At 47.7% G+C, this 21,128-nt stretch overlaps 1 protein-coding gene and 1 pseudogene across 1 annotated transcript in view; both read right to left on the bottom strand.

Annotated features, from left to right (window-relative positions):
• GNG4 (G protein subunit gamma 4) overlaps window positions 1-21,128 on the bottom strand; it is a 70,859-nt gene that overhangs the window by 24,755 nt on the left and 24,976 nt on the right. Inside the window, exons 2-3 of the mRNA XM_047761589.1 lie at window positions 9,126-9,233; window positions 5,885-5,993 (exon numbers count right to left, since the gene is read on the bottom strand). Coding sequence (XP_047617545.1) covers window positions 5,885-5,983 — 99 coding nt within the window. The 5' untranslated portion in view covers window positions 5,984-5,993; window positions 9,126-9,233. The remainder of the gene's footprint in view (window positions 1-5,884; window positions 5,994-9,125; window positions 9,234-21,128) is intronic.
• LOC125116956 (60S ribosomal protein L21-like) lies at window positions 19,231-20,565 on the bottom strand (annotated as a pseudogene).

Genomic DNA, 21,128 nt, shown 5'->3' with positions numbered 1-21,128 from the left:
TTACCACATTTCCACATTTCAGACTAAGGGGGAAATTACAGGCTGTTAATTATGAACTGGTTTAAATTTTGAAAAAATAAACTTTGAAAAACATCTGAATTCTTAACTAAATGACATAATGAGTTTGATGGATGAGATAGTTAAACATCAAGAATGAAATAATAAAAGAACTAGAAAAGGTATAGGTGCATATTTATCTAGTTTTAGCATGGAAAGCCTTATGGATAAAGCAAAGGAGTCCACAAGGAAATATTGCTTGTTTTGATATTTTAATTCTAAAAAATTGGTACATCAAAAATAATTAAAGACTGAATTAAAGACTGATAAAAGACAAACAACAAACTGGGAAATCTCTCTGTAACATGTAATATACAAGAAACCCTTGGGAGTTTCTGTTGTGGCTCAGTGGAAACAATCCGAAAAGTATCCATGAGGACATGGGTTCACTCCCTGTCCTCGCTCAGTGGTGAAGGATCCATTGTTGCTGTGAGCTGTGGTGTAGATCGCAGACACAGCTCAGATCCAGTGTTGCTATGGCTGTGGTGTAGGTTGGCAGCTGTAGCTCTGATTCAACCCCTAGCCTGGGAACTTTCATATGCTGAGGGTGTGGCCCTGAAAAAAAAAGAAAGAAAGAAACTTTACTAATCAATAAGAAAAAGATAAGTACCACAATAGAAAGTTAGGCCAAGGGTAGGAACAATCAATGTGATATACTATATTAATAAAAGCAAAGACAAAAACCATGTGATCATTTTGGAGTTCCCTCTGAGGCTCAGCAGGTTACAAACCCAACTAGTATCCATGAGGATGTGGATTTGATCCCTGGCCCTGCTCAGTGGGTTAAAGATCCAGCATTGCCATAAGCTGTGGTGTAGGACACAGATGGGGCTCAGATCCCACATTGCTGTGGTTGTGGCATAGATCAGCAGCTGCAGGTCAGATTTAACCTCTAGCCTGGGAACTTCCATATGCCACAGGTGCTGCCCTGAAAAAATAAACAAACAAACAAAAAACACATGATCATCTCAACAGAGGCAGAAAAAGCATTTAACAAAATCCAACAGCCATTCATGATAAAAACTCACCAATATGGGTATAGAGGGAATATATCATAACATCATAAAAGCCATTTATGACAAATCCACAGCCGACTTAACCCTCAATAGTTAAAAGCTGAAAGTATTCCCACTAAATTTGGGAGAAGACAAGGATGTCCACTCTCACCACTTCTATTCAGCATAGTATTGGAAGTCCTAGCCACAGCAATCAGACAAGAAAAAGAAATAAAAGCTATTTACATTGGAAGAGGTAAAACTGTAACTAGCTGCAGATAGTGTGTGGGTTCAAGGGCTAGCTGTGGGCTCTGTGGTGAAGACTCCCTTCTACCGCCCCTGTAAAATCTGGAACACAGTCTACACTGGCACTAGTGCTTTTATGCAGATGACATTTGGGGAGGACAGACAGGACTTGAAGATGACAGTGGATATTTCTACATTTTCCTTCCATGAAACGCCCAAACTTCTCTTGAGTTCATACTAATACTTTTTCTTACCTCTGCAATCCAGATCACTAATTCAGGGGGTAGTTTTTCCCCTTTTCCCCCTCTTAACATACCTCCCCTTTGTTCTCCTGAGCTGCAAATGCCATCCTTTCCTTCCTTCCTTTTTCCTCCCTCCCTCCTTCCTTCCTCCCTTCCTTCCCCACTAGATGCTCTTCCAAGCAGAGCAAACTCCTGAGCCTGGAGGTGGGCTCTGCAGGTGGTGACACAGCCTGCCAGCCTGGGCTGGCACGCCTCCTCGCCTGGGCTGTGTGCCTAAGGGCCCACTGTGTCATGTTTCCACCTGTGTCCCAGCTCTTCAGGGCTCATCCTGAGATGATTTCTCCCACGGAGGCTCTAGCTTGCCCTTCCCTCTCTCTGGGCGCAGTGGAAGGCATGGCACACTAGCCTTTTCTGCATCCTTGCCCTGCGGGCAGCTGGTCCTGCCTCCCTTCTACTGGGCCTGGGATTCCCCTCACTGTTTGTATGGGGTCAGTGAATTCTAGACTCTGCTCCTCTTCTCCTTCCACCTGGCTTCCCTCTGTTATTTGCCTACACATTCCCTTTTTCTTTCTCTCCTGCGATGAACACTCACCCACCCTAGAAAGGCCACTTCTTCTTGCTTGCCTCCCCCCTCAAGGCCCTTATCAGGGTCAATATGGAGTGTCCTGTATGGATTCTCTTTCTTTCCACATTCTGATTGTATGGTCTGGCTAAGTGATACCAATATACGCCCCCCCCCCTTTTTTTTGCTAGGGTAATTTCAAGTAGATTTTTCCATAAAGCGATCAAGTGCTCTGAAGCAAGGTGTGTTCAGTGCTTAAAATAAAGTGTAAGCTTAATACCCATTAGGATGGCTCCTATTTAAAAAAAGGAAATAACAAGTATTGGTGAAGATGTGGAGAAACTGGAACTCTGGTATATTGCTGGGGATGGAGGAGGAGGTGAAACGGTCTGGCTACTATGGAAATCAGTTCAGTGATTCCTCAAAAAATTGAACATAAGAGTTTCTGTTGTGGCTCAGTGGAAACGAATCTGACTAGTATCCATGAGGACGCAGGTTTGATCCCTGGCCTCACTCAGTGGGTTAAGGATCCAGCACTGCCGTGAGCTGTGTTGTAGATCGCAGATGTGGTGTGGATCCTGAGTTGCTATGGTTATGGTGTAGGCCAGTGGCTACAGCTCTGATTTGACCCCTAGCCTGGGAACCTCCATATGCTGCGGATGAGGCCCTAAAAAGAAAAAAAAATGTTGAATGTAGAATTGACCCAGCAATTCCACTTCTGGGTATAGACCCAAAAGAAGTGAAAGGACGGATCTGCACACTCATATTCGTAGCAGCATTCTGCACAACAGTCCAAAGGTGGAAACAACCCAAATGTTCACCAACAGATGAATGGATAAATAAAATGAGGTATGTACATTCAAGGAAATACTCTTCTGTTTTATCAAGGAAAGAAATTCTCACACATCTTGAAGTCATATGCCAAGTGAGGTAAGCCACAGGCAAAATTCAGCCAAACATTGTATGATTCCACTTATATGAATGAGGTACTTTTAAGAGTCAAATTCATAGAGACAGAAAGTTGTCGAGAGGCCACCAGAGGCTGAGGAGTTAGAGTCTGACGAGGAGAGTTTCTGTTTGGAATAATGAAAAAGTTCTGAAAATGGATGGTGATGATGGCCACACAGTATGGTGGGTATACTTTATGTTATTGAATTGTACACTTAAAAATGGTTAAAATGGAAGTTCCCTTTGTGGCTCAGCAAGTTAAGAACCTGACCAGTATCCATGAGGATGCAGGTTTGATCCCTGGACTCACTCAGTGGGTGAAGGATCTGGTGTTGCTGCGGCTGTGGGGTAGGCTGGAAGTTGCAGCTCTGATTGTACCCCTAGCCGGGGAACTTCCATATGCTGCAGGTGCAGCCCTAAAAACAAACAAACACACAAAAATGGTTAAAACGGTAAATTATATGTGATGCGTATCCTACCACACACACACACACACAAAATGGTCAAGGTTGTGTGAGCAAAAACAAAACTAATAAACCACAGTGACTGTCCAACTCGGGCCAGGATGTGGTTCCTCAGGGCCACCTCTGTCCTCAGGCAAGCCCTGGGCCACCTCCTCAGGGACAAAACTCTGCCGGCTCTGAACAAAATCTGACACAGCTGTCACTGGACCTGGAATTACCGCAGAGTTGGCAGACACCTCGAGAGGCCTCTCCTGGGATCGAGAAGCTGCTTTTCTGACCTCTCCTTGGTCACTGCAAGAACAGGGCTGCCCATCCCTGGAATACCAACTGGGTAAAGAGCTGGACTTTGAGTTGCCTTATGAACTCCTCTTTCTTTTGCAGACTGTGCATGTGCCCTTAGTGACACTTGAAGGGCCCTCATGGGGACACAGGTGCCCACCTCGACTTCTGCGGAGGCGATGGTCATAGGTAATGATGTGTTGTTATTATGACGAGTCTTCTTGCCAAAACAGAACTCCTGGCGTGGCAGCGGTGGCACCACCAAAGACAGTGCCCATGGTGTTTCCAGTTCTCTGGCCATGGGCTTGACAGCTGGGGGCTAACTTCTCTCTCCCTGGCAGCTCCCACACTTCCCCTCTAATTCTGCTGAGGTTCTCATGCTGGCCTCTCCATCCTGCCTCCACCCTCTGCTCAGTGCTCCCCAGGTCCCTGACACCTCTCCGGGTTTCCTGTGCAGCCCCTGCTGCCTCCTGGTCTCTGACGGCTCTATCTTCTGCACCATTCCACAGCCTTGCTGTGCTCTGTTATTGTCATGCCCTGCACCTGAGGATGCAGCACCCCTGGCTGGCTTCCCAGCACAACCCGAGGCCCCTCTGTCAAGTCCAAGGGCACGTGATGAGCCAGGGTTGCTTCCCCCAGCCTTCCCTTCTCCTAGTTCCACTTCCCAACCAGCTTCTAGCTCTGACTCCTGGGAGTCTTCTCTGAGCGACAGGACAGGGACATTCCAGTCCTGTTTACAGCCCAACACCACACAGAGGGCAGAGCAGGGGCTCAGGTATGCTTGTGCTACAAGTGGATCTCACCACAGTCCTCATCCTCTCAGTCAATGTCTGTCCTATCAGGGACCACGAGAGCGGTGACTGTCTCCTTAGGGTGCTGCTGGGGTGCCCCCTCTGCTAGATTGTTTTGTTTTTTGCTCCCTCCTCTAGCATCATGGTCAAGGGCGGACATCTGACTTGTAGTTGGTACAAGTATGTGCCCAGTATGCTGACCCATGTAGACCAAGCTGTATCATCTTGCACCCCTTCTTGCCTTGTATACATCCTGTCACTCACTGCCTCCCTGAGTGCTGGTGCCTGGAAGCCCTGGGGAGGGGGGTACCATCCTGATGGAGGCAGGAGCTGGTGCTACTAGCCCGATCTCTCAGTGACGGGAACCTTACGAGGGCAGGGGACAGACTGCTGGCGCTGCCATCAGAAGGCATTAGGAGGTGCCCATTGCCTCGTGGATTGCCTCATTTGAATCCCAGAAGCGTGGGCGAGGCTCCTGGTTCTGTGTCCCCAAGGACCACAGCCACACTGGACACGTGCTTCCTGGTGTCAAAATCCTGATGAGGTTCAGCTCTATTACAGTCCATGAGCTGGGGCTGCATCTCAGGAATGAGTGCGTCTCAAGGATCGAAGGTCCTTCACCCCACCTCCTCCTCGCTTCTAAGCGGCATCTGGAGAAGGGTGGCTTTCTGTGCTTCGGCTCTCCCAGTGCGAAGATCTCCGTGCCCCGCGGTGGCACCTTTCCTCCCCTTCCCCAAAGGAGCATCTGACAAACGCATGCATGATTCCACAATGTGCTCTCAACAGCACCCCTGTCCAAATACCCGATGCTGTCTAACCTCCAAGTCACTGGATCAGGCAGGAAAACTGGCATCGATCTCACAGTTAAACCCTCTGTCGCCTATTGGCATGACAACAGAACTCAATAGGGCTATTTTTGGCAACTCCTCACGGAATTCATGCATGCTGTGTATTTTGCATGCCTTTGATCCTCTAGACTCTTGGAACACCGGAGCAAACCCTGGTCTGTAAATGTTACAGCTGCCAGTGTTGGCTGGATGCACACAGGGTGACGTATTAATCCTCATGAGGCTTCTATAAACGGGGGGGGAGGGGGACGGTTGTTTGTTTTTGGGCTGCACCTGCAGCACATGGAAGTTCCTGGGCCAGGGATTGAACCCGAGCTGCAGCTGCAACCCATGCCACAGCTGCAGCAACACTGGATCCCTAACCCATTGTGCCACAGTGGGAACTCCACAGCGGGGAGTGCTTTGAGCTGAGTGTTGGTCTGAGGGTCAGGCTGGCTCGTGTGCGTGCTTACCTTCACCCTGTCCATACAGGCCTCCATCTTCAGCTGCTCCACAGCCTTCCGGGCCTGGGAAATGCTGGCGGTGCTGTTATTGGACATGCCTTCTTTCATTCTGTTGCCCCTGAAACAACCAAAGTTAAGGGGTTGGGAGAGCTGCTTTTCCAAAGGCCGGGCAGAGCGCCCCTCAGTGTCCTCCCCACCGACCCCGCCCCCGCCTCCTGCAGCTTCTCTGTCCAGACAGAAAGCCGGGGGAACAGACCCTCACCGGCTCTGAAGAGGAGTGCTCGCTGGTCCATCACCTGGGTAGACACCAGGCTCCTGTTTGTAAGACCTTCCCAGCCCCAGTGAGAGGGAGCAGATGACAGAGTTATTTATTTATTTATTTTTTGTCTTTTTAGGGCCACACCCACGGCACATGGAGGTTCCCAAGCTAAGGGTCGAATCAGAGCTGTAGCCGCCGGCCTACACCAAAGCCACAGCCATGCAGGATCCGAGCCATATCTGCAACCTACACCACAGGTCACGGCAACACCGGATCCTTAACCCATTGAGCATGGCCAGGGATCAAACCTGCAACCTCATGGTTTCTAGTCAGATTCATTAACCACTGAGCCATGACGTGAACTCCAAGTCCCGGAATTATCGTATCACCCCCGTGACCATAAATAATACCTTGACATTCATACAGTGCTTTGTTAGTAATGAATCACTGCCATGCCCATTTTGTTTATGTATTCCTCTACTAGCCCTTAAAGTTGGCAAAATAGACTGAGTTTTGTTTTGTACAGAAAAAAAGGTACAGAGAATTCCCTGGTGGCTCAGTGGCTTAAGGATCCGGCATTGTCATTGCTGTGGCTCAGGTCACTGCTGTGCTGCCTGTTTGAGCCCTGGCTGGGGAACTTCCACATGCTGCAGGCATGGCAAAAAAAGGTAAAAAAGTAAAATAAATAAATAAATAATAATAATAATAATAATAATATATATATATATATATATATAATATATATATATAATATAATATAATATATATATATATATAAAGAGAGAAAGTACAAAACTCAGGAATTAAGCCAAGAGGCAAAGGTCCTGCAGCCAAAATCTGTGGACCTAGAGCCCAAACTCAAAGCATTGAAGGCTAGCTAAGGGTTCTTTCCACTGTCTCACATGGCACCCCCTAGCAATCCACAGTGCAAAATGCAAGTTTCCCATGAACGAGCTTGCTTTATTCATCATTTAAATTTGCTGTCATTCCAAAAAGTTCACAGACTTTATGGGGGAAGTTTGTTTTTATACTAGAAAACACACACACACATGCATATACACACATATAACACACCTATCCCAAGCAAGGACTAGCTTTTCTAGAAGGGGAAAGAAATTCTCCCTGACCCAACATGTAATTATGCCGGAAGACCACTTTGACGCTAACTGTTCCACGGAAAGCACGTGCCCTAGCTGACAGTGACCCCATCGAAAGAGAAACTACCGGAGGAGGCCTGATGGGTCCAGCCGGAAAGCTGGGGACAGGTCGCACAGGGACAATGGCTCCAACAGCACACAGGGAGGCGTGAGGAGGCTGGGCCAGTCTTGTGGTGTGCAGGCCACATTCCGGGTTTTTCTTATTCACACATTAACTCTCTGGCCCAGATGAGGCATGACAGCAATTTCACTGGTCCACAGGCCATGTTTGAAAAACCAAACTTTCTTGTTATAAATAGACATAGCACAGGCACTGAAATCAGGGTTTAGCAGGCATGTGTTCCTATCTTGGTTGGAAACTTTCATTCAATGAGAAGAGTTCTGAGAAGCATCAGCAGCTGGGGATTTTGAAGCCCAGGGGAATGGCCACCCACCCCTCACTGTACAGAGATGTGTGGGCATTTCTGCTTGTGCGTTCGGGGCTGTGTGCCTGTGTGTGCCCACGGGCCTGATGTGCACGCCCTCTGCCAGTCTGCGTGTATGTGGCAGTGCCCCTGTAGATGTGATCAGCCGTGCACAAGTTGATCACACACCCTACGAGGCCCCCTCACCTGGCCTTTAAAAATGTGTTCCTGAAATGCATCAGAGCGCTCCGGTGTTCAGAGCACTAGCTGTCCTGGACTTCCCATTTGGCTCCTGCAATAAACACTGTACTTTCCTTTCCTTCATCAATAAACCTGGTGTCATTAAATCGGCTTTGCCGTGTATAGGCGAGTGGACGCAAGCCTGCTTTGGCAACAAGACTCTCCAGACGCCTTAGCTCTACGTGGACGAGTGAGTGTCTCTCTCCATATACATAAGTGTGCTTGTACCCCCACCCCACCCAAGGAGAAAAGCAGAAGTGGGGGAGAGTAGAGATGGAATGAAGCTGAACATGAACCTGGGATTTTCAGTAGACAAAGCAGATGGGAAAACGAGTCAGCTACTCAGGGGACAGGCTCTGTCACTGCGTGGCCAAACATCTTTCTCCTCGGGCACAGAGGATATGCATGGACAGCTTTCTTGGGGGGGGGGGTGCAGTGGCAGTGGTGGTGGGGGGCTTCATCCTGTGATGTGTAACTTGGTAGACTCGGAGTTGGGGGGAGGGCAGGGCAAAGTGCTACATTCCCAGTGCTGCTGATCCGACTCGACTCGGGACACAGTGTCTAGAATCTCTGGATGAGTGGAAGTCATTGTGCCTTTTCAGCCAGCCTCCCTGACATGGCTGATCTCTACTAGCCCTTGATAAGCATCAGCTGGCAGAGCGTGGCAGCCTGTCTCCCTGGGAAATGCCTGAAAGGCAGCTTTTGCTGGTGGGCACAGCCCCCTGGGCCTGAAAGGACCAAGGAGCTTAGATTGCAAGGTGTGGGATGGGTGGGAGTGTTGGTTTACCCCCCCGCCCCCGTCGCATTTGTCACAGTGAGCTGCTAAATAAGGGTGATGGCCTAAGGAGCAGCTCTTTTCCTGGGGTTGAGGGGGGAGCACATAGCTTGATTTCCAAGGCAAGGCCAACAACCCATGGAGACGGCTTGTTTTCTTCTGCTGCTCCCCACGAGGGGGCATGTCCACATGAGTGGTAACGTGAGGGGGGGTAACCTATAGAGTAGCCTTCATGAGGGCCCTACCTTTAGGAGAATGAGAGCTGCTAGAGAAGGCATGTGATGATGTGAGGGCCAGGCCACCCACCGAGGATCCTACAGCCCAGCCTCACCCCAGGCCCACATATGCGCAGCTGGCAGAGACACCTGCTCCCCAGAGACAACCTGCTCTAGGACACAGTACCTTATTGCCTCACCTGCTGAGAGATGACACGGTGACAAGCCTGGGCAGGGGACGGACTGGCAGCAGTAGCTGATGGTCGTCAGATGGTAGCCTGGTTCAGTGCTCCTGCTTTGACGCTCACCTAGAAGTACAACCAGAGGTGGGTCACCAGGTGTGGTGGAAGCCAGGTGTCCCCAGACCACCCTGCCTCCCTCGGTGCCCTGGTCTCATGCTTGGCAGCTGACCTCCTTGGATCAGGCCACACGAGAGATGGTGAGCTAAGGGGGTGGAAAGAGAAGCCCCTGGGCTGACAAAGAGCAGAAGGGGGACATCTGGCCAGACAGGCTATCCCTCCCCTGCTTGCTACCCTCACTGGCCCTGCTCCAGCCAGACCTCTGCCAAACAGAAACAGTTTAGATGTCTTTTCCTATTATGAAAAGATATATCCGTTGGAGAAAAATGTGAAGATAGAGAAAATTACAGCAAAGAAAATAGATTCTAATGCATTTCCCCAGAGATAACTGTGGTTAACATATTGATGCATGTTATTCTTAGACATATGAGGATAATCTGATTCCAACCAAGAGGACATTTAGAAGTGATGATGTGATTAGATGGTTTTAAAGCAGGGGACCCTCCCTAGAGAGACAATTAGCCTTGCCTCCTCCCTCTTCCAGAAAGACCCATTCTGGGAGCATGGGCTCCCTCTCCCGAGGTCTCTAGCGTCCTGCCCAACAGCATCCATCTCCTGGGATCTCAGGGACCTTGGAGCAAAGACATAGGCCAGACAGGAATGGGCTGACAGTGCTGTTTGGTCTCCTGGCTAGAAAGGCACCCAACTGCGTTTTGGTTTGAGGTTGTTCAGCCTGTTGTGCATTTTCACAAACATCCACCTGCTGTTTCCAATACTATTGTTTCTTCCTGTGAGACTAATTTGTTGCATCTGGACGCGTCCCATCCTCCTGAAGTTGCTAGGCTTTTTGTGTAGCTTTACCCCCATTTCCTTCCCTGTGCTGTTTTCTCAGCCTCTGCTATTAGAAAACCCTTTTTAGTCAATTCATTTGCTTCTTTTCACTTTGCTAATAATACTCTCAAAAACCACTTCATTCTCTGAAAAGCAAATCAAGATACAATGAGGTATCATCTCACTGTGATCAGAATGGCCATGATTAAAAAGTCTACAAAGGAGCTCCCTGGTGGCTCAGTGGGTTAAGGATCTGGCATTGTCATGGCTGTGGCTGGGGTCACTGCTGCGGCATGGGTTCAGTCCCTGGCCCAGGAACTTCTGCATGCCACCATCCAAAAAAAAAAAAAAATCTACAAATAACAAATGCTTGGAAAAAAGGGAACCCTCCTACAATCTTGGTGGGAATGTAAATTGGCGTAGCCACTATGGAAAACAGTATGGAGGTTCATTAAAAAACTAAAATTAGAGTTGCCATATGATCCAGAAATCCCACTCCTAGCCATACATCTGGACAAAAGTACAATTCAAAAAGATACATGCACCCCTACATTCATAGCAGCACTATTCACAATAGGCCAAGACACGGCAACAACCTAAATGTCCATCAACAGATGAACAGATTAAGAAGATGTGGTACATATATATAATAGAATACTCCTCAGCCATAAAAAATGAAATAATGCCACTCGTAGCAACATGGATGGACCTAGAGGTTATCATACTAAGTGAAGTAAGTCAGAAAAGACAAATACCATATGATATCACTTATATGTGGAATCTAAAATACAATACTAATGAACATATCTGTGAAACAAACAGACTCACAGACATAGAGAACAGACTTGTGGTTGCCAAGGGGGATCAGGGAGGGGCAGGGAATGATTGAGAGTTTGAGAATAGCATATGCAAACTATTACATTTAAAATGGATAAACAGGAGTTCCTGTCGTGGCTCGGTGGTTAATGAATCCGACTAGGAACCATGAGATTGTGGGTTCGATCCCTGGCCTCACTCAGTGGGTTAAGCATTGATGTGAGCTGTGGTGTAGGTCACAGACGTGGCTCGGATCTGGCATTGCTGTGGCTGTGGTGTAGGCTGGCGACTACAGCTCTGATTCAGCCCCTAGCCTGGGAACCCTCTATATGCCACAGGTGCAGCCCTGAAAAGACAAAAAAAAAAGACAAATAAAAAAATTAAAACGGATAAACAAAAAGGTCCTACTGTATAGCACAGGAAACTATATTTATTATCTTGTGATAAACCATAATAGAAAAGAATTTTAAAAAGAACACATATGATGTATAACTGAGTCATTTTGCTGTATAGCCCTAATTAATATGACATTATAAATCAACCATACCTCAATTTAAAAAAAGGCAGCGTAAGAAGAAAAAAATTAGCATCAGATGGCATGAGGTCTCAATTGCTGGTTGGTCTTAGCAACCATGGGGGCCCAGAAGGATCCTAACTGGAGAAGCTGAGGAGGGTCCAGCAGGTCCCCCACTGTGAGTGTCCCCCGCCCCCACCATCTTCCAAAGGGAGTCAGACAGACAGACAAGCCCCAGGAGGAAGGTTGATAAAGGGGGTGAGGACAGTCTTGCAGGGGCAGACAGAGCCTAAAGCCTACCAATCGAAGGTGACCTTAAAGTCTAGCTCCAGGGAAGATGCAGACCCCTGGGTGCGGGTGGGGGAACAAAGCAGCTCCAGGGCCCCCCCTCCCCACTAGAAACAGCCTCTGTCACCTGCCAGAAGAACAGCCAGACCGACTCATGTCCCTGTTCACACCCTGACCTCTGCTGGGGTTACCCAAGCTTTGCTCTAAAATCAGATGTGCCCAGCAAACGTTCTCCACTCTCCTTCCTTAAAAGATAGGCAGACGTTCCCCTGGGTGGGTGTCCACATCACAGCTCCCAGCAAAGGCCCTGCAAGGAGTGCCACCAAGGAGGAGAGGAGCGCTGGCAGAGAGGCAGGGAAAGATGGATGTGATGCGGGGATGTTTGCTTACCAAGTAGACTAGGTTTCCTGTGTCCAGACATGCCCCGTCTTAGAAAGGTTTTCTGCAACAAATCCTTTCAACCAGCCCCAAGAGAAAGGTTCCCTGGTCATGGAAGTCTTGAGAAATGGCCATGATTTGGCTACTCTTCTGGAGGGGTCAAGGGACACAGCAACCCAATAAAGACTCTGAGGAGTCCTGTTTAATTAACTCGGCACTTCTTGGAATGACTGATCCAGGAACACTCCACGTTCTTGATTGATTGATTGATTTGCTTTTTAGGGCCACACCCATGGCATATGGAGGTTCCCAGGCTAGGGGTTGGATCAGAGCTGCAGTGCCAGCCTACACCACAGCAACATCAGATCTGAGTGTCTGCAACCTACACCACAGCGCATGGCAACACCAGATCCCAAACCCACTGAGCCAGGCCAGGGATCGAACCTGCAACCTCATGGTTCCTAGTCGGATTCACTTCCACTGAGCCACAGTGGGAGCTCCTGGGTTTTTAATGTAAACATGCTGCTCACACTTTTTCATCACACACTGGGGTTGACAACTGGCTGCCTAGGGCCCCACTCAGGGGGTGAGGGGACGAAGAAGGGCCTGCACCTGCTGCCCCCTGACCCACCATGGGCTAGCCCACCTCTACCAGCTTTGCATCAGAGCCCCTGGGGAACTTGACCTTGCCTGGCTCCACCCCATCTCAGTGAGCAGGGCCTCTCTTAGCTCAGCAGGGGCATCTGGCTACCCCAAGTTCTCCAACAGCCGCTTGAGCCCAGGGATTCTCAGACTTTGCTGTGCATGAATCAGCTGGGGTCACAGCCCTTGGTTAAGGCACACCCACTGCCAGAGGCTCAGATGTCCAGGGAGCTGGAGAGGAACTGACAGCTGCATGCTTGTGAGCTTTTTAGCAGAATCTCACCCCACCCAAGTCTGCAAGGAATCCACAATAACCTAAGTCATTTGAGTTATTCATGAATGCCCTAGCGTTGGAGACGGTCTGTGCTTGTCCCTTTACGAGCCCAGCATGACCAGACTTTCCCCAAGACACCCACTGGTAGTGACGGGGGTACTGGTCGGGTCACTGCCCTACTGACCCCCACACACGTGAGGTGAGTCCCACTTCCAACCAGCTTTGGGGGATCCCTTTTGATTTTTTCTAATTAATTTTTTTTTTTTTTTTTTGCTTTTTAGGGCCGCACCTGCAGCATATAGAAGTTCCCAGGCTAGGGAACACATCGGAGCTGCAGCTGCCAACCTACACCACAGTCACAGCAACGTCAGATCTGAGCTGTGTCTGCAAGCTACACCACAGCGCATGGCAACATTGGATTCTTAACCCACTGAACGAGGCCAGGGATCAAACCCGCATCCTCATGGACACTAGTCAGGTTCGTTAACTGCTGAGCCATGACAGGAATTCCGGGGGCTCCCCTTTCCCATGATTTAATTAATTCTGCTGGTTATGCGACCATACAACAGGAAAAAACTATTGATTTGTCTTCATCCACTTGGCATATGCACAGCCTCTTTCATCCAACGCTAGGGCATCTTTCCAAGACCAGCGCTCCGGCCGCCCTCCCTCCGCCCCCTTGAGATGCTTCCCTGGATCATCGCTGCTTCTAAAGTAGGACAAGGTGCTGCCGGGAACTCAGCTCCCCACTGGCTTCCTTGATTTGGAAGGCTGAAAAACACCGCTTTTTAACAGCACTGAATTTTACTATGATATTTTCAAAAGCGTCCCCCCTCACCCCCAAAGAGAAAATATACCCTTCTCTAAACAAAATGCTGTGGTCTCACTGTGAGGGCCTGGGAGGCTCCAGGGCTGGCAGGAGCCCCTGGAGGGGAGCTGTGTCCCCGGTGCCAATACCATTCATGTCTCTATGGATGTGACTCATGTATGGGAAAGAACAAACGTGGGCTTCAGAGCAGTGATGCTCATTTTCCACAGTTGTCTCAAATCTCTCTCTCTTTTTTTGCTTTTTAGGGCCACACCCAAGGCATATCGAGGTTCTCAGGCTAGGGGTGGAACTGGAGCTACAGCTGCCGGCCTACACTATAGCCACAGCCACACCAGATCCGAGCTGCGTCTTCGACCTACACCACAGCTCATGGCAACACCGATCCTTAACCTACTGAGCAAGGCCAGGGATCGAACCCGCATCCTCAGGGATACTAGTTGCATTTGTTTCTGCTGTGCCACAATGAGAACTCCCTGTCTCAAGTCTTAAATGGAGCTAATGTAGCTCCCTGATGTGAAGTCAAGTGAACTAATGTCACACACATTTGTGATGGTATGGTGCTGGGTTTTGAGGAATAGGAGCCGTGGTCTCTGTTACTGGGGGGTCACACATTATTCCAATAGGATCCATGGATGGATCCTTGCAAATACTGACACATGGTTCTAAATGGGGGTAGAACCACGGGACCTGACCTGGACTGGAGCATCTGTGAGAGACTCTGAGGCTGTTGGGAAGCAGAATCAGTTCCCTGGAGGGACAGCCCAACGTTCACCCTGGATTCACAGCCACACCCTGGGCTGGAGCCACAATTTCCATCCCGAGTGGTATTTTCACATAGATTTGCTCTCTGGTCCAATCCCCACGGGCTAAGGTGGCTACACATAGAATGTAAGGAAGCCGCTTTGTCACCCTGACATCCTGTTCAATGCCTGACTCACAGGTGACACTGCTTCTGGCACAAAAACTGGGGAGAGGTCCTCCTGGCATTGAGAGCCAGCATCAGGACCTCTCCCTCCCTGCCCCACCCCAGCACTGGGAGATATGGGTTTGGAATCATCACAAAGAGTTCACCCATTGAGTCCACATTTTGGAGTGTTTTGCCCCAATAATGCAGGTCACATTAGCTTCAAAAGAAAGGCTCTAAAAGGGAGGGAGACCCTGGTGCACCTGCAGAGTCATAATGGCTGCAGAAGCAAAGGGTTCAGACTCTCCATATGCGCACAAGGAAGCATGAAAAGGTATCTGAACCTCACGTGACAAATTTGGGTCTTTCTTGCTCACCCCAGGTTGGAGACGAATGTCCCCACCCCTGAGGGGAGTGGCAGAGAATCAGGTGCTGGCACACCTACCAGACTACTCAGGCCCTGTTTCTACAGTGGGAACACAGTCCCCTTGGTGCCCTGAGCAGGGGCATGGACACCCCCACTCCTGCTTGAGCCACTTTGCCAATGACATACACTGATGCGTTTTACAATCTGGGTCGCAATTACTCAATTTATATCTTGATTGCCTGATGGCATCTGCTTGAGCTAGTAACATCTAATCACACGGATGCTAACCAGGTACAGGGGTAAGAAGCTTTCAGCATGGCATGTACTGCAATGAACTTGGGACACAAAGGGTCCTTCAGAAGAGCACGCTGGGTCTGAATGATGTTGGAGCCTGCTGGTCACCAATCATCCAATGACCATGCTGCTTATCTGGTCCCTGATAAGGTGAGGAAAATCAGAGAAGGTTGACAGATCAGCAGTGATATTTAAGGACATTTGTAAGTTGGTGTAGAATAAACAAGAGATCCATCTTCCATGTTATCCCCCACCCCATACACTCCCTAAGTATTTCTTTGGCCTTGCGGATGGAGTCCAAAAACCTCAATCAATAGGCACCAGCATTTAAAAAGTCTAATAAATCTCTGTTGCTTTTATATCAGCCCCTTTAGAGTAGGAAGTTAACTCTATTTCTGCCTTCTGGGTTACATATTCAAGTTGTTCAAACTGGACCATGATGCTGGGGGAAGCAAGAGAGTCAGGGTCACAGCAAGAGATCCAAAGATGCCACACTTCTGGCTTTGAAGGTGGCAAGGGGCCACACCTCAAGGAATACCTAAAGCCTGCAGAGGTAGCAAAAGGCTGGAAAATGGGTTTTCCCTTAGCACCTCCAGAAAGAAACAAAATCCCACCTTAATTTGAGCCCAGTGAGACCCATTTCAGCCTTCTGACTCCTAAAATGGTAATATAATAAGCTTGTGCTGTTTTCAGCCCCTAAGTTTGTGATACTCTGTTATAGCTACAGACAGGGTCACAGAGCTGGGGGGTTAACAGGCTCAGGTGCTCATGCAGCAGGGGAAGAGGGGCTGCGAACGTTACACCCACTCCTGTTTCAGGGCTGGCCATCTCCTCCAGCTTCCTCTCTGGCCCGCTCCAACTGCATCTGTTTGCTGGGCCTGCCAGAACAGAAATGTACGCCCTCACAGTTCTGGAGGCTGGAAGTCCAAGATCAAGGTGTAGGCAGGGTTGGTTTCTTCCAAGGCTTTTCTTCTTGGCTTGCAGACAACCACCTTCTCACTGTGTCCTCAAATGGACAACCACCTTCTTGAGGTGTCTTTTTGTGAGTGGCAGTGTCCTAATTTCTTTTTATAAAGCTCCAGTCACACTGGATTGAGAGCCCATCCACATGACCCCATTTATGACCTCTTTAAAAGCCTATTGCCAATAGTCATTCTGAATTTGGTGGGGGACACAATTCAGTCCATAACACTCCACCCTCTGTGTCCCTCAAACTTTATGTCCTTCCTACATGAAAAATAAATTCACCCCATCCCAACAGGCCAAAAGTCTTAATCTATTCTTGCATTAACTCAAGTCCAAAATCTCATCTAAATATCATCCAAATCAAGTATGGGTACCATCTGAAGCATGATTCATCCTGAGGCAAAAATTCCTCTCCAGCTGTGAACCAGTGAAGCTAGACAAGTTACATGCTTCCAAGACACAATGGTGAGACAGGTATAGGACAGACGCTCTCATTCGAAAAGGGAGAAATTGGAAAGAAGAAAGGGTCACAGGGCCCAGGCAAGTCCTTTGAAAGATCACGTAGAACTTTAGACTATGCCGAATCCCATTTTGACATGATATTATTTCAACAGAAAAGCTATTTCTACAAAGTGGCAGGTGAATGTCAGAAAAAGACATTACTTCTGAGTTTTCTCCATAACTTTTGATTGAGAAAAGGATCAATGCTAGCATTATTCTAACTGAATCATTTTGTTGTACAGCAGAAATTATCACGTTGTAAATCAACTATACTTCAATAAAACTTTAAAAAATGAAATTAAATGCTAGCATGATTCAAGAAGAATGAATTTTCTTTAAGCATCCTTAGGGCAAACCCTTTATTTTCACATTCCTGGAAAATCTTTTTTTTTTTTTTTTTTTTTAGAAGATGGTTTTGTTACGAAGTATAGGATTTTACTTTACTCTGTGTGTGTGTATAAATTATTTCCCATATTGCTTTCTGTGAGATTTTTAGGAGTAAGACAGATCAAATAAGATTTCTTTGTTGTCTTTGGCTTTGTGGCCATTTCCTCTCATCTCTAGCAACCTGTAATTTGTCTTGGTTAAGGGTGGTATTTACAAACAGGGCCCTGAAACATGGGAAGAGGAGGACTATGAGTAAACTGCAGCTCTTGGGAAAATCTGTGACACATCACTGACTTTCTTGAACCCGGGGAGGAACTGATCTTGAAAGTAGCTCCCAGGAGGGTTTGGACAAATGTATGACATCTATCTGCCATCACAGTATCACACAGAACAGTCTCACCGTTCCAAAAGTCTTCTGAGGATTTGGCCAACCTGGAGAATGTACAACACCAAGAATGAACCCAAATGAAAATTGTTGGCTTTGGGTGATGATGATGTGTCAAGGTAGGTTCATAGATGGTAACAATTGTGCCTATTTTTTGGGGGGGAAGCTGACGGTGGGGGTGGGGCTATGTATACATGGGGACAGGAAGTATGTGGGAACTCTGTACTTTTTTTTTTTTTTGTCTTTTTAGGGCCCCACCAGCGGCATATGGAGGTTCCCAGGCTAAGGGTCTAATCAGAGCTGTAGCCGCCAGCCTATATCACAGTCACAGCAATGTGGGATCCGAGCTGTGTCTGCAACCTACACCACAGCTAATGGCAACACCGGATCCTTAATCCACTGAGCGAGGCCAGGGATCAAACCCACAACCTCATGGTTCCTAGTTGGATTCATTTCCACTGCACCACAACAGGAACTCTGGAACTCTGTACCTTGTGCCCGATTTTGCTGTGAACCTAAAACTGTTCTCAAAAATAGTCTGTTTAAAAAGAAATCCTCAGTGCTGTGCCTAATTTCTGGCAACCACTTTTTACTGTCCCCATAACTTTGCCTTTTTTGGAATGTCACATAGTTGGAATCATATAGTGTATGACCTTTTCAGATTGGCTTCTTTTACTTAGTGCTATTCATTTAAAATTCCTCCATGTCTTTTCATGGCTTGATACCGCATTTATTTTTAGTGCTGAAAAATATACCATTTTATGGATGTACCACATTTTATACATTTACCAACTGAAGGACATTTGATTGCTTTAAAGTTTTGGAGGTATGAATAAAGCTGCTATAAATATCTTTGTGCAGGTTTTGGGGTGGATATATTTTCATCTTCTTTGGGTAAATATTAAGGAGCATAATTGCTGGATGGTATGGTAAGAATATGTTTAGTTTGGTTTGGATTCTCTTCTGGTGCAGTGGGTTAAGGATCTGGTGTTGTCACTGCAGTGGCTTGGGTAGCTGTTGTGGCAAGGGTCCAGCCCCTGGCCCAGGAACGTCCATATGTTTCAGGCATAGCAAAATAACAACAAAGAACAACAACAACAAAACCTTGACAAACTGTCTCCCAGGATGTCTGTTCCATTTTGCAATCCTACTAGCAATGATGACAGTTTCTGTTGTTCCAGATTCTCACCAGCATTTGGTGTTTTCAGTGTTTTGGATTTTGGCCATTCTCATAGGTGTGTAGTGGTATCTCGTTTTAATTTTCTTTTCTTTTCTTTCTTTCTTTCTTTTTTTTTTCTTTTTTTTTCTTTTTGTCTTTTTGCCTTTTCTTGAGCTGCTCCCACGGCATATAGAGGTTCCCGGGCTAGGGGTCTAATCGGAGCTGTAGCCGCTGGCCTATGCCAGAGCCACAGCAATGCGGGATCTGAGCCACGTCTGCGACCTACACCACAGCTCACGGCAATGCCAGATCCTTAACCCACTGAGCAAGGCCAGAGATCGAACCCGCAACCTCAGGGTTCCTAGTCAGATTCGTTAACCACTGAGCCACGATGGGAACTCCTCTTTTCATTTTTTTTTTTGAACAATCTGCTTTAAATATTTCTTTGGAGGAGGAGACACCACACTTCCATTCAATTAAGAAAAAAATTTCTACAGTCTAGGTCTTTAATTTTCTTTACACTTATCATGCCATGAATTCATAAGGAATGGGTTCCAACCGTTAAGGCTCCTTTCCATTGGTTCTCATGAAGTGAGCTTCTCTGGGTAGAGCAGGCTGACACTTCAGCTGGATGCAAGTCCCTTTCTTTTTGGCTTCCTTCTTTTTCTGGTTGTTTTCCTTCACACGTTTTAGGAAGCTGTCTTAGAGTGCTTAATAGGTTTGATACGCACATTATTCCTCTTGGCAAGAATCTTGCCCTTAACTTGTTTACAATGATGCCAACAGCACGCTGGGTTACACTGTAGACTCTTCCAGTTTTGCCATGGTAACATTTGTGGCATTCCTTTTTGAACAGTGCTCATTCCCTTGATGTCTTCAGTATCACATTTCTTGTAGATTTGCATGTATGTGGCCAAAGGAACAACCCATGTTTTCTAAAAGGCCTAGAGAACATATAGCAGGTGGCCTCCTCTTTGCCTTTGTGTTGGTCATTTTGGCGAATTACTAGAAGATTGTGGTGCCGGCTGAAAAGAAATCTTGTTTGTTTTTTTTGTCTTTTTAGGGCCACACCCGTGGCACATGGAGGTTCCCAAGCTGGGGTCCAATCGGAGCTGTAGCTGCTGGCCTACACCACAGCCACAGCAACCTGCAGCTAGGATCCGAGCCACGTCTGCAACCTACACCACAGCTTTCGGCAGTGCCAGATCCTTAACCCACTGAGCGAGGCCACAACCTCATGGTTCCTAGTCGGATTTGTTAACTACTGAGCCATGACAGGAACTCCAAGAAATCTTAATTTCCGTTTCCCTGCTGGCATATGATGTGAAGCATCTTCTCAAGTGTTTATTTGCCATCTGTGTATCTTTTTTTGGTGAGGCATCTGTTCAGAACTCTTGCCCATTTTTAAAAGGGTTGTTTGTTTTCTCATTGTTGAGTTTTAAGAGTTCTTTACATATTTTAGATACCAGTCCTTTATCATATATTTTTGCAAATATTTTCTCCCAGTCTGTGGCTTGTCTTCTCATTCTTTTGACCTTCCCTTCCTTTTCAAAGCTTGAGTGTGGGCCTGGACAAGCGAGATACCAGTGAGGCACCTGGGGTGCAGAATTTAAGGAGGTGCTCCATCTCAGGATTGCACAGGGGTGACACTGTACTTCCACAACCCTGAGATCCAGCATCTCCTTAAACTTCCACGTGTTAACATCATCAGGGGAAATCTAGAGCACCTGGAGTAGAGTGACATCTGAAAGAAAACCCAAATCCCTTACCTTCAATCATGTGCGATTGGAAGGCATTCTGAGACATTATCCTACATCTCCCCTTTCACGGAGGACGGGTGTGGCAGGTTAAAAAGCAGATATACCTGCTGAAAGTCTTTTTGGCTTTGGCATCCAAAAACCTATGCCTCTAAGGTGGGAAAAAAGGAACTCAGCATACAGGGGACGATGTCTTGGCCAGAAGCAAAAGGAAGAATGGAGTTGCCCCCGGGACCAGGGGGGCTGAGGGGCTGCAAAGCCTTTTTAGTGGGGGGCATGCAGGATTGGTAAGACCCCAGAACACAATGGCTGCCTGATCCCCTAGGCAGAGAGGGTCCCAGACAGGCTTGAGGAGGGTCGGACGTGAGACCATCGAGACCCTCAAGGGCTCAAAGCCGGCTGCTGTGTCTCATCAGTCACCCGGTGAGCAGACGCCTTAAGGACTGGAGGGGCACCTCTCCCAACACCCTGGCCCCATATAAATTCTGAGGGAGCCCTGAGGCAACCCCAGGGAGGCTGAGACTAAAGTTCCTTGCCAGCCATGGGACCAACATGCTTCAGTAGAAGTTGAGTTATAGGAAAATTGAAAGAATCACCATTCCCCCCCCCCGC

Source organism: Phacochoerus africanus, chromosome 15, assembly GCF_016906955.1.
Source record: "Phacochoerus africanus isolate WHEZ1 chromosome 15, ROS_Pafr_v1, whole genome shotgun sequence".
NCBI lineage: Eukaryota > Metazoa > Chordata > Mammalia > Artiodactyla > Suidae > Phacochoerus > Phacochoerus africanus.
This window is presented reverse-complemented; position numbering and strand designations above follow the sequence as displayed.